This window comes from Nerophis lumbriciformis, linkage group LG06, assembly GCF_033978685.3.
Source record: "Nerophis lumbriciformis linkage group LG06, RoL_Nlum_v2.1, whole genome shotgun sequence".
Lineage (NCBI taxonomy): Eukaryota > Metazoa > Chordata > Actinopteri > Syngnathiformes > Syngnathidae > Nerophis > Nerophis lumbriciformis.
The window spans coordinates 58,358,391-58,373,181 of NC_084553.2; the positions used below are offsets into that span (position 1 = coordinate 58,358,391).

Below are 14,791 nucleotides of genomic sequence, written 5' to 3' on the forward strand. Positions count from 1 at the left end.
GAAGATGCATCACAGCCCTGCAGCTCACATTAAGACTCACAGGACTGACGGGAACATGATGCATTGGCACATTCCCATGCAATAAATCGGTACGAGTGTCAACATCTTAACACCCTTTCTGATACGAGACCAGCCCTACTAATGACGTTCTAACAGCAAGTACGTAGAGCATGTTTCTGTGTACACAACTTGAGGACATTTTTTTTATTTACCGCATTTTTCTGACTATAAGTCGCTCCGGAGTATAAGTCGCACCGGCCGAAAATGCGTAACAAAGAAGGAAAAAAACATATATAAGTCGCACTGGAGTATAAGTCGCATTTTTGGGGGAAATGTATTTGATAAAAGCCAACACCAAGAATAGACATTTGAAAGGCAATTTAAAATAAATAAAGAATAGTGAACAACAGGCTGAATAAGTGTACGTTATATGACGCATAAATAACCAACTGAGAACGTGCCTGGTATGTTAACGTAACACATACTTGCCAACCCTCCCGGATTTTCCGGGAGACTCCCGAAATTCGGCGCTTCTCCCGAAAACCTCCCGGGACACATTTTCTCCCGAAAATCCCCCGAAATTCAGGCGGACCTGAGTGACGTGTCGACAGCCTGTTTTCACGTCCGCTTTCCCAAAATATAAACAGCGTGCCTGCCCAATCACGTTATAACTGTAGAATGATCGAGGGCGAGTTGTTGGTTTCTTATGTGGGTTTATTGTTAGGCAGTTTCATTAACGTCCTCCCAGCGCGGCAACAACACACAACAACAGCAGTCACGTTTTCGTCTACCGTAAAGCAGTTCGTCTGCCGTAAACAGCAATGTTGTGACACTCTTAAACAGGACAATACTGCCATCTACTGTACAATAACATCTACAGCTTTCAGAGAGTGCAGTGCACAACTGCGTACACAACAAGGAGACGAAGCAGAATGCATAATCAGAGAGGGTGTTCAGCATGGTTAGAAAAATAGTGACAAAGAATAGAACAAGGATGGACAATTCAACCCTTAACTCAACAATGAGTAGATGAGTGTTATGTGTGTGTATAGGTGTAAATAAATGAACACTGAAATTCAAGTATTTCTCTTATATATATATATATATATATATATATATATATATATATATATATATATATATATATATATATATATATATATATATATATATGAAATACTTGACTTGGTGAATTCTAGCTGTAAATATACTCCTCCCCTCTTAACCACGCCCCCCCCCCCCACCTCCCGAAATCGGAGGTCTCAAGGTTGGCAAGTATGACGTAACACAGGGGTTACCAACCTTTTTGAAACCAAGAGCTACTTCTTGGGTACTGATTAATGCGAAGGGCTACCAGTTTCCATCCATCCATTTTCTAGCGCTTATTCCCTTTGGAGCCTATCTCAGCTACAATCGGGCAGAAGGCGGGGTACACCCTGGACAAGTCGCCACCTCATCGCAGGGGCTACCAGTTTGATACACACTTAAATAAATTGCCAGAAATAGCCAATTTGCTCAATTTACCTTTAACTGTATGTTATTATTAATAATTAATGATATTTATCTTTGTGGAAACACTGATCATCTTAATGATTTCTCACAATAAATAAATATAGAAAGAGATAAATATCATTATGCAACACTTTATTTTTATATTTTCTCTAAGTGCACATTTTTCAAATTGAACATTTTCAAATGATCACTTCTAAGACAGTCTTGTGAAATCACAATATCCCATTTTAACTAGCTAGCCCAGGGGTCGGCAACCCGCGGCTCTAGAGCCGCATGCGGCTCTTTAGCGCCGCCCGAGTGGCTCTCTGGAGCTTTTTCAAAAATGTATGAAAAATGGAAAAAGATGAGGGGAAAAAAATATATTTTTTGTTTTAATATGGTTTCTGTAGGAGGACAAACATGACACAAACCTCCTTAATTGTTATAATGCACACTGTTTATATTAAACATGCTTCACTGACTCAAGTATTTGGCGAGCGCCGTTTTGTCCTACTAATTTTGGCGGTCCTTGAACTCACCGTGGTTTGTTTACATGTATAACTTTCTCCGACTTTCGAGGACTTGTTTTATGCCACTTCTTTTTCTGGCTCATTTTGTCCACCAAGCTTTTAACGTTGTGCATGAATGCACAAAGGTGAGTTTTGTTGATGTTATTGACTTAATCAGACATATTTGGTCACTGCATGATTAAGCTAATCGATGCTAACATGCTATTTAGGCTAGCTATGTACATATTGCATCATTATGCCTCATTTGTAGCTATATTTGAGGTCATTTAGTTTCCTTTAAGTCATCTCAATTCAATGTATATCTCATGACACACTATCTGTATGTAGTATGGCTTTTAATTTGTTGCGGCTCCAGACAGATTTGTTTTTGTATTTTTGGTCCCATATGGCTCTTTCAACATTTTGGGTTGCCGACCCCTGAGCTAGCCACTAACATTTTTTTTTTAACAAATCATGAATTACTTTGCACCGTGTTTGTACAAATAATAACTCATGTAAAATACAAAAGTCAACTCTCAAATGTTTAAATAAATCATGTCAAACTTTGAACTGGACACCAAATCTGTTATCTGTTTCTTTGTCAGTTAGTGAAGACCAAGTCTTTCAAATATTTTCTTGGATTTTCAAATTCTATTTGAGTTTTGTCTCTCTTAGAATTAAAAATGTCGAGCAAAGCGAGACCAGCTTGCTAGTAAATAAATAAAATTCCTTGTGTTTATTTACTTTTACGTTATTTTATTTTTTTTTGCATATCTTATGTAGTATTTATTTATTTATTTTACCTTATTTATCTTTTGTTTACCTTTAATATATTTGTTGGATTGAATCTAAGTTTGCATATATTCATGTGTGTCTATATTTGTTGTGGGCACTAGGTGACAATTACCTTGGGAATTAAAGTGGGTGGGTATTGTAAGGGGTGGGGTTTACTATGTTACATATTGTAAAATGTGCAGATACCTCAACTTGCTGTTGCCATGATCCATCATACTGTACTGTCTGCAAAATTCAATAAAAATATTTGGGAAAAAATAAATAAAAAAATAAAAATAGAGGCAGCTCACTGGTAAGTGCTGCTATTTGAGCTATTTTTAGAACAGGCCAGCGGGCTACTCATCTGGTCCTTACGGGCTACCTCGCGTTGGTGACCCCTAACGTAACATATTATGGTAAGAGTCATTCAAATAACTATAACATATAGAACATGCTATACGTTTACCAAACAATCTGTCAATCCTAATCGCTAAATCCCATGAAATCTTATACGTCTAGTCTCTTACATGAATGAGATAAATAATACTATTTGATATTTTACGCTAATGTGTTCATAATTTCACACATAAGTCGCTCCTGAGTGTAAGTCGCACCCCCAGCCAAACTATGAAAAAAAACTACGACTTATAGTACGAAAAATACGGTATATGTATTTAATATTTGTATGTTTTCTCAATTGCGTTGTGAATTCCTATCCTAAGAATTGTAAAGCTGGGATTGATTTTTCTTTCATTAGATCACTCAAAATTCTTTTTAAAGTTGTTACTAATTCAAAAATGACAAAAAAATTATATTTAACTAAAAACTATAATAACTACTAATTTTAGATAAACACACAAAGTAAATGCTGATTCGGAGTGAATGAGAAAGTGGAATGTAAAAACCTTGCTCTCTTTTTGATCACAAGGCAATAACTAAGTATATTGCACAATGCAGCAGCAACACAACCAATGTTGCAATTAGGGATGCTCAAAAATATCGATTCACATTCAAATCACACATTTTTATTTATTCAAATTCCAAATTGATTCATAATTTTCGAGGAATCGTAATAAAAAATAATGTGTTTTTTGGATTTAAAAAAAATTAAACAGCTATTAATAATGTTATTATTATTTATACTGTTGCTTTAATAAATGTTGTTTCCTTTTTTTAGTATTACCGTATTTTTCGGAGTATAAGTCGCTCCGGAGTATAAGTCGCACCGGCCAAAAATGCATAATACAGAAGGAAAAAAGATATATAAGTCGCGATGGAGTATAAGTCACATTTTTTGGGGGAACGTATTTGATAAAACCCAACACCAAGAATAGATATTTGAAAGGCAATTTAAAATAAATCAAGAATAGTGAACAACAGGCTGAATAAGTGTACGTTATATGAGGCATAAATAACCAACTGGTATGTTAACGTAACATATTATGGTAAGAGTCATTCAAATAACTATAACATAGAGAACATGCTATACGTTTACCAAACAATCTGTCACTCCTAATCGCTAAATCCCATGAAATCTTATACGTCTAGTCTCTTACGTGAATGAGATCAATAATATTATTTGATATTTTACGGTAATGTGTTCATAATTTCACACATAAGTCGCTCCTGAGGAAAAGACGCACCCCCGGCCAAACTATGAAAAAAACTGTGACTTATAGTCCGAAAAATACGGTACCTTACTTGTTTGCCCCACTTTTAAAAGAGGAGGCACTAAACACATTTACGTTTGTAGGTGATATTATGAAGGAAAAACCACCTTCCTGGTGGACATGATACTACCTCTGACCCGCCTCTAGCTACAGTAGATGAACCCACCAAATAAAAATGCAACCACTTTGTATAAAAAAAATAAAAAATAAAAAAATGCTTCACTACACATCTTAAAATATAGCTCTGTTAACCTGCTAACCATCTGTCAGTCAGATACAGAGATGGGAACTGAAAACCTTTTTTTTGTTTGTTTTGCAGCTGACATAGATATGCTAGTGTTGCCATTCCTTAATGTTATGTTGTTGTATGTGATAGATAGATAGATGGATGGATGGATAGATAGACAGATAGATAGATAGATAGATAGATAGATAGATAGATAGATAGATAGATAGATAGATAGATAGATACCAAAACCAGTGAAGTTGGCACGTTGTGTAAATTGTAAATAAAAACAGAATACAAGGACAAGATACTTAACGTTCGAACTGGTAAAGTTTGTTATATTTTTGCCTGCAACTGTTTCAAAAAAGCTGGCACAAGTGGCAAAAAAGACTGAGAAAGTTGAGGAATGCTCATCGAACACGTATTTGGAACATCCCACAGGTGAACAGGCTAATTGGGAACAGGTGGGTGCCATGACTGGGTATAAAAAGCAGTTTCCACGAAATGCGCCAACAGGGATGGGGCGGGGGTCACCCCTTTGTGAACAAATGCGTGAGTTTAAGAACAACATTTTCTCAACGAGCTATTGCAAGGAATTTTTGGGATTTCACCATCTCCGGTCTGTAATATCATCAAAGGGTTCAGAGAATCTGGAGAAATCACTGCACGAAAGTGGCAATGCACGTGACCTTCCATCCCTCAGGCGGTGCTGTATCAAAAAGTGACATCAGTGTGTAAAGGATATCACCACATGGGCTCAGGAACACTTCAGAAAACCACTGTCAGTAACTACAGTTGGTCGCTACATCTGTAAGTGCAAGTTAAAACTCTACTATGCAAAGTGAAATACATTTATCAACAACACCCAGAAACGCCGTCGGCTTCGCTGGGCCTGAGCTCATCTAAGATGGACTGATACAAAGTGGAAAAGTGTTCTATGGTCTGACAAGTCCACATTTCAAATTGTTTTTGAAACTGTGGATGTCTTGAAGAAAAGAACCATCCGGACTGTTATAGGTGAAAAGTCCAAAATCCAGCATCTGTGACGGTATGGGGGTGTATTAGTGCCCAAGACATGGGTAACTTACACATCTGTGAAGGCACCATTAATGCTGAAAGGTACATACAGCTTTTGGAGCAACATATGTTGCCATTCAAGCAATGTCTTTTTCATGGACGCCCCTGCTTATTTCAGCAAGACAATGCCAAGCCACATTCTGCATGTGTTACAACAGCGTGGCTTCATAGTAAAAGAGTGCGGGTACTAGACTGGCCTGCCTGTAGGCCAAACCTGTCTTTCCGTTGAAAATGTGTGGCGCAATATGAAGCCTAAAATAGCACAAGGGAGACCCCCGGACTGTTGAACAACTTAAGCTGTACATCAAGCAAGAATGGGAAAGAAATAGACCTGAAAAGCTTCAAAAACTGGTATCCTCAGTTCCCAAACGTTTACTGAGTGTTGTTAAAAGGAAAGGCCATGTAACACAGTGGTAAAAATGCCCCTGTGCCAACTTGTTTGCTGCCATTAAATTCTAAGTTAAGGATTATTTGCACAAAAAAAAAAAATAGGTTTCTCAGTGTGAACATGAAATATTTTGTCTTTGCAGTCAATTCAATTGAATATAAGTTGAAAAGGATTTGCAAATCATTGTATTCTGTTTATATTTACAGTTTACACAACGTGAAATTGATGAATTTGTTGCCTTACTTTGGATCTCTGGGGCTGTTTGGACGGCTGTTGGTGCGGAATCTGTTCTCGGGTCCAGCACACATGACTGGTTCTGGTCCAGCACACATGACTGGTTCTGGTCCAGCACACATGACTGGTTCTGGTCCAGCACCTGGACTTGTACGCCTGATGGAGGACATCAAACAGAGATGACGTATGTACCCAATGCCAGCTAGTGTGGCTGTGTGAGAGGACATTAAGTGGAAGCCGTTTGGAAACAAAAGGATGCAAAGTATATTGAGCTGTAAGGGGAGGCACTTTGTTACACCTTTTTATTACCGTGACACTACACTTTATGATAGTGACACTACAACTTATAAAACTCACGCTACACTTAAATAGTGGCGTTACACTTTATGATAGTAATATTACACTTCATAATAATAACATTACACTTCATGATATTGACAGTACACTTCATGATAGTGACACTACACTTTATGATTGTGACACTATACACTCAATGATAGTTACACTACACTTCATGATAGTAACATTACCCTTCATAATAGTGACATTACACTTTATGATAGTAACATTACACTTTATAATCGTGACATTACACTCTAAGATAGTAACATTACACTTCATAATAGTGACATTACACTCTATAAAAGTAACATTACACTTCATAACAGTGACATTACACTTTATGCTAGTAGCATTACCCTTCATAATAGTGACATTACACTTTATGATAGTAACATTACACTTTATAATGACAGTACACTTCATAATAGTTACATTACACTTTATGATAGTAACATTACAATTCATAATAGTGACACTACACTTTATGACAGTGACGCTACACTATATGATAGTAACACTACACTTCATAATAGTGACATTACACTTTATGATAGTGACAGTACACTTCATAATAGAGACGCTACACTTTATGGTAGTAATATTACACTTCATAATAGTAACATTACACTTTATGATAATGACAGTACACTTCATGATAGTGACACTACACTTTATGATAGTGACACTACACTCAATGATAGTGACACTACATTACATGATAGTAATACTACACTTCATAATAGTGACACTATACTTTATGATAGTGACGCTACACTTTATGATAGTGACATTACATTTCATGATAGTGACGCTACACTTTATGATAGTAATGTTACACTTCATAATAGTGACATTACACTTTATGATAGTGACACTACACTTTATAATAGTGACACTACACTTTATGATAGTGACACTACAGGGTGTCTAACAACAAATGTGTGTGTGTAGCTCGTCAGTCATCAGGTCATGTAATCCACAAAAGTTGAATGGATGCAACACTGGAGCATCTTCAACAAACAAAAATAATCCAGTAGCCCACATTAAACTTTGGTAGATACTAGGAACAATTTCCCTTGTGGATCAATAAAGTTTGTCTAAGTCTAAGTCTATTATAAAACACATTTCACGCAATTGAAAAAGACAAACTGTAACCCTTGTGGCAGTTACGGATGTCAGAGGATTTTGGGATGTTTTCAGTTTGACCCTGGAACAGATCATTTCCCCTTCCTGTTACTATGTGTAGCGAAAACACCGTAAAAGACCTCCAACAAATGAGACGTATCCTTAGACTATACACAGGAAGTGAAATTCTATTAATATTAATATGGTCAGGCCCACCTCGGCTCATCGGGCGAAGGCTCCTGAGGCAGCCCATTGGTCTGCGTCGGGCAGTGGGCGGGGCTGTTCTCCGGGCTGACCTCTTCTTTGGCGCCATTTGTGGATGGCAGCTCCAGGCAGGCGATGACACCCTCCCACTGCTGAGCCGCATTACGGATGGCTAGACGTCGCTTCTCCTGGAAGACACACACACACACACACACACACACACACACACACACACACACACACACACACACACACACACACACACACACACACACACCAGTGACGGTTTCAAGTGACAGTCGCCTCAAGCAAAACCACAAAGGCCATATAGCGACCTGTCCCCGTCAAAGGCAACCTAATAGCTTGTGCTTTGCAGACATACTGAATGCTATACTAGGTGGACTTTGTGGCCTTAACACTAAATATTCTTCCATGACAGCGGTTGCCCTTCTACTGTGTCACGTATCTCCACCTGGTTTTGAGGCTCTCACGTCTGGAATGTACCACTCCCTGATGACGAGGTGAGTCAGAGTTGAAAACTCAAACAAGTCTGCAGCTCCCATGGTGAACCACAGTATCTACAGTGGCTTTTCAGGGATTAGCTGAAATGAGTGGAGCGCACGAGGAGCGTCTCTCAGGCGGAACGAGGCGATCCTCACAAACAAAATATTGATGTGGAATGTAGAGCGAGCCACTGAGGACAGTTTGAACTATTTTGCGTCATCATACCTATTTATAGTCTATTAATTACTGCTTGCAAAGACGTTTGCTTGTCAGAGAAACTTCTTCTTCCAGCAGGCACCATACTTGCCAACCCTCCCGTGGCCTCCAGCTCCGGCTGAAAATCGGGAAATTTTCGGGAGAATATTTGTCCCGGGAGGTTTTCGGGAGAAGCGCTGAATTTCGGGAGTCTCCCGGAAAATTCGGGAGGGTTGGCAAGTATGCTATTATATATGTCTCCGTTATCCATAGGTTTATCTATAACCCATAAAGTAGGCAGGCACGAAGCTATTTCTCAGCATTTGTTTATTCCAGCCGGCACTTAATACACTCACACACAACATCCGGATTCCCATTATGCATTGCTTCAAAACTACGGCAAGTAGTAATGTCCAAAAACATAACAGATACGAAGCAGAAGAACGAAGAAGAGACATGGCAACGACGAGTAAGAAGAAGTACGCTTGCAAGTTCCAAAATGATTGGAAAAAATAATTTCAGTTCATCCAGGACAGCTCGAAGGGGAAGGGGTATGCTGCCTGCACATTTTGTAGATCAGACTTTTATGTGTGTGTATATGTGTAAATAAATTAACACTGAAATTCAAGTATTTATTTTATTTATATATATATATATAATGTCATGTCTGTGTGACCATGTTTTGTATTAGTCATGTTTTGTTTTGTTTAGTTATTGGACTCTTTAGTTTCTGGCTTTTCACTCCCTTGTTTTGTTTCCATGGTTACCCATTAGTTTCACCTGTTCCACGTTTGGACTCATTGTGCACTCTTGTTTGTCACCATAGCAACCCATTAGTTTTCACCTGTCACGTCACGCACCTGTTTCACGTTTTGAGTCACGCACCTGTTTTCGTTAATCATGTATGTAGTATTTAAGTTCATTGTTTTCAGTGTGTCATTCTGGCGACATCCGGATTCATACCCCTGTCACACTCTTACCTCTGCGCACTTCATAGTCCATGCCAAGTAAGTTTTTTTGTTTATTAATGCCACAGTTAGTGTTTTTGTTTCATTGTTCACAGTTTCTGCCTATGTGCAAGTTTTGTTTTCAATAGCCTAGTTTTGTACCTCCGCCATTGTGCGCGCTTTTCGTTTGTTCCTTTTTGATATATAGTGTTAAAATAAATCATGTATTCACCTTCACGCCATGTCTGGTCCAAATTACTTGCACCTCGGGAGAACAAACCACGCCATAGTTCTAGTCGTGACATATAATAAAATATATATGTATATATATATATATATATATATATATATATATATATATATATATATATATATATATATATATATATATATATATATATATATAGTTAGAATTCACTGAAAGTCAAGTATTTCTTGTATATATATATATATATATATATATATATATATATATATATATATATATATATATATATATATATATATATATATATATATAAGAAACACTTGAATTTCAGTGAATTCTAGCTATAAATATACTGTACTCCTCCCCCCTTAACCCCGCACTGGTGGCTTTTGACTCCTTTTCACCAATCCAACGGCGCTTGGCAGTCACATGATCACACTCGTACTACACACAAAACGTAACTATGAAAAACAAGAATTATACCATGTGCTGTCATCTGTGTCAGTAGGAATATCCACTTTTCAGCCTGCAGGAATTCCACTTACAACCACAGAAATGTTTTTTTTTTAATGTTTTAGCTGACCAGTGACTGCAAAATGTGTATCTTTTGTAGTACATACCCGTTCTGTAGTCTAGTAGTGAAGTGAATTATATTTATACGGCGATATTTTCCCGACACTCAAAGCGCTTTACATGTAAAACCCATTATCGTCATCTTTAAGCTACATTTAAAGGCCTACTGAAAGCCACTACTACCGACCACGCAGTCTGATAGTTTATATATCAATGATGAAATCTTAACATTGCAACACATGCCAATACGGCCGGGTTAGCTTACTAAAGTGCAATTTTAAATTTCGCGCGAAATATCCTGCTGAAAACGTCTCGGTATGATGACGCCTGCGCGTGACGTCACGGATTGTAGAGGACATTTTGGGACAGCATGGTGGCCAGCTATTAAGTTGTCTGTTTTCATCGCAAAATTCCACAGTATTCTGGACATCTGTGTTGGTGAATCTTTTGCAATTTGTTCAATGAACAATGGAGACAGCAAAGAAGAAAGCTGTAGGTGGGAAGCGGTGTATTGCGGCAGGTGTTGTGCTGGATAACGCACCCCCGCCGTAGAATGCATCCCCTGACTGTTGTGCCGGATAACACAGCCGGTGTTTCACTGTTTACATTCCCGATAGATGACAGTCAAGCTTTACCATTGGCCTGTGGAGAACTGGGACAACAGAGACTCTTACCAGGAGGACTTTGAGTTGGATGCGCAAACGCGGTACCGTGAGTACGCTTACAAACATTTGATTGCTTGCCCGTATGTGCGTGCCGCTATGTGCATGTCACGTACGTAACTTTGGGGACTTTGGGGAAATATATGTGCTGTATGAACTTTGGGGAGGTGAACGGTACTTTGGGCTGTGGGATTGAGTGTGTTGTGCAGGTGTTTGAGTTGTATTGGCGGGTTATATTGACATGGGGGGTGTTTGTTATGCGGGATTAATTTGTGGCATATTAAATATAAGCCTGGTTGTGTTGTGGCTAATAGAGTGTATATATATGTCTTGTGTTTATTTACTGTTTTAGTCATTCCCAGCTGAATATCAGGTCCCACCCGCCTCTCACAGCATCTTCCCTATCTGAATCGCTCCCACTGCCCTCTAGTCCTTCACTCTCACTTTCCTCTTCCACGAATCTTTCATCCTCGCTCAAATTAATGAGGAAATCGTCGCTTTCTCGGTTCAAATCGCTCTCGCTGCTGGTGGCCATGATTGTAAACAATGTGCGGATGTGAGGAGCTCCACAACCTGTGACGTCACGCGCATATCGTCTGCTACTTCCGGTACAGGCAAGGCTTTTTTATCAGCGACCAAAAGTTGCGAACTTTATCGTCGATGTTCTCTACTAAATCCTTTCAGCAAAAATATGGCAATATCGCGAAATGATCAAGTATGACACATAGAATGGACCTGCTATCCCCCTTTAAATAAGAAAATCGCATTTCAGTAGGCCTTTTAAGATTCACCAGTGTGGGTGGCACTAAAGTGTTATGCCCAAGGACACAACGGCAGTGACTAGGATGGCATAAGCGAGGATCGAACCCGCAAATTACTGGCACGTCCGCTCTATCAACCGAGCCGCACCACCCTAGGGGCTCTCTGTCTCTTACACACACACCGACTACGGTATTTCACTGAATACTTACTCAATACTTACTCCCACCCCACTGTTTGAGAAGCGCTGCTCTAAAATAAACTTCTCTAAGTTACTTGAGTACCGTATTTTTCGGACTATAAGTCGCAGTTTTTTTTTCATAGTTTGGCCAGGCTCCAGTGCGATTTATATATGTTTTTTTCCTTCTTTATTATGCATTTTCGACAGGTGCGACTTATACTCCGAAAAATACGGTACATGTTTGGCTACTACTCTGGTAGTATTTTATTCTTACACTTGTATGGCAGTTAAGAATGTCAAGAAAAACCTTCAATAGATTATATTTAGATTAGTTTTTTAAGTAAGAAAAACTGAAAGTCACTGCCTAAAATAAATAAGGATGTGATGTCGGTGCGGTAAAACAGAGATGATAAGAACATGTACCTTATGAATGGTCTGCTTTTGACTCTCCTTCCTCTTCTCCTCCTCTTTCCGAGCTTGAACACCAGCCATGCGCCGATCCTCCTCCTACAAAGCAACAAACAAATAAAGCCAGTGAGGTGAGAATAAGGCTTGCTTCCGACTTCTTAATTATTATACCAAAAAAAAAAGATGCTGCTGCTGCTGTGGCGTCCGGAATTGGACCACTTGCTGAGGGAGGGGAGCGATGCAGCAACATCACAGGATTATCTGTCTGATTTTCTGTCTCGGATCAAGCCAGTTGCCCTGCTGTCGGGGATAGCCAATACTCCCAGAATGCAACGCTGCCAGCCACAATCTGTGTGTGCGCTGGCGTCGAGCAATGAGAAGCTGTGACAGTCGGCGACAGCCCGAGACAGGGCTTGCGGCGAAATTCTGCTGTCATTAAAAACAATGACATGGCTGTCTGCCAGTGACAAGTTATTAAGATGTGGAGCTGCTGTGTTGCTTCAAAATAAAGAAACAGAAACTAACCTGTGTTCTGTTTGGTGACACAAATCAATACCTCATTGATTTCAGAGAATGCCATTTTTCACTAAGAATACTCTCTCTGTTTAGGTGCCCCCCCCCCCACTAAGTTTTGGGCACAAAGATTATGCTTGTTGGGGGTTCCATCAATAATAGTCCCACCCAGTCTCACAGGATACATCTCACCTTCCAGCAAGGCCTTCTCTGCTGGCCTAACATAACCAGAAATCATGATCATAATTAAAGATAAAAGTAATTTTTATTTTACTTTCCCTAAACATCAAAAAGTAGAGATGTCCGATAATGGCTTTTTTGCCGATATTCCGATATTGTCCAACTCTTAATTATCAACCGATACCATTAAATACAGTCGTGGAATTAACACATTATTATGCCTAATTTTGTTGTGATGCCCCGCCTGATGCATTAAACAATGTAACAAGGTTTTCCAAAATAAATCCTACTCAAGTTATGGGAAAAAAAATGCCAACATGGCACTGCCATATTTATTATTGAAGTCACAAAGTGCATTGTTTTTTTTAACGTGCCTCAAAACAGCAGCTTGGAATTTGGGACATGCTCTACCTGAGAGAGCATGAGGAAGGTTGGCGGGGTTGGGAGGGGGCGGGGTTTTGGGGGGTATGGGGTAGCGGGGGTGTATATTGTAGCGTCCCAAACGAGTTAGTGCTGCAAGGGATTCTGGGTATTTGTTCTGTTGTGTTTATGTTGTGTTACGGTGCGGATGTTCTCCCGAAATGTGTTTGTCATTCTTGTTTGGTGTGGGTTCACAGTGTGGCGCATATTTGTAACAGTGTTAAAGTTGTTTATACGGCCACCCTCAGTGTGACCTGTATGGCTGTTGACCATCAACAACATGACAAAACGCCACAGGTTGGACCATATGAAATGGCTCCATGGTGACAGCTACCTGGTATACACGCAAAAACCTCATTTATTTAGAGTGGTCCGCACCACCTTTGCACTTGTTATCATAATAATAATAATAATAATGATAACAGATTAGATTTATATAGCGCTTTTTTAGAGACTCAAAACGCTTCACAGAGAACCCATCATTTGTACACACAGTCTTGGTATATCACCCGCAACACGCAATTTTATAGTGTGCACATGCTATTTAGAAGTTGTTTTTTGGGATCTTAGATCAGGCCCTGAATGTTGCATCAGGTCATATTGTCCTGTACCCGGTTCTGAGCAAAGTAGAGTGGATCAAAAATGACCCCGGCTTGTATTTTATGATCGTAAAATCTCCTTTCCCACTTAAAGTAATGACTTGGAATGAACAAAACTGTTGGCCGCCATTCAGCTATAAGATTTACATTTAGCTATTTAACATGTGTGGACTTGTGGAGCACTGATGCTATCTATCGCCTGCTAATCCAGTCACTTCAGCTGACAGGTTCTTGCAGACCACTTGAACTGGGTTTGAAAAGGGTCTTATGGGACCACAAGGGTCATGAAAACAGGTACACAGACCTTGGAAAAATAAGCATAAAGAGATACATGTACAAACCCTGTTTCCATATGAGTTGGGAAATTGTGTTAGATGTAAATATAAACGGAATACAATGATTTGCAAATCATTTTCAACCCATATTCAGTTGAATATGCTACAAAGACAACATATTTGATGTTCAAACTGATAAACATTTTTGCAAATAATCATTAACTTTAAAATTTGATGCCAGCAACACGTGACAAAGAAGTTGGGAAAGGTGGCAATAAATACTGATAAAGTTGAGGAATGCTCATCAAACACTTATTTGGAACATCC

General features: G+C 39.0%; 1 protein-coding gene across 2 annotated transcripts in view; it reads right to left on the reverse strand.

Moving 5' to 3' along the window:
* Nucleotides 1-14,791, reverse strand: part of LOC133608925 (leucine-rich repeat-containing protein 49) — an 83,314-nt gene that overhangs the window by 15,489 nt on the left and 53,034 nt on the right. For both annotated transcript variants that reach the window (XM_061964581.1, XM_061964579.1), the window contains 3 exons: nt 12,493-12,576; nt 8,053-8,228; nt 6,379-6,525 (listed from right to left, as the gene is read on the reverse strand). In XM_061964581.1, the coding sequence (XP_061820565.1) occupies nt 6,379-6,525; nt 8,053-8,228; nt 12,493-12,576 (407 nt within the window). The remainder of the gene's footprint in view (nt 1-6,378; nt 6,526-8,052; nt 8,229-12,492; nt 12,577-14,791) is intronic.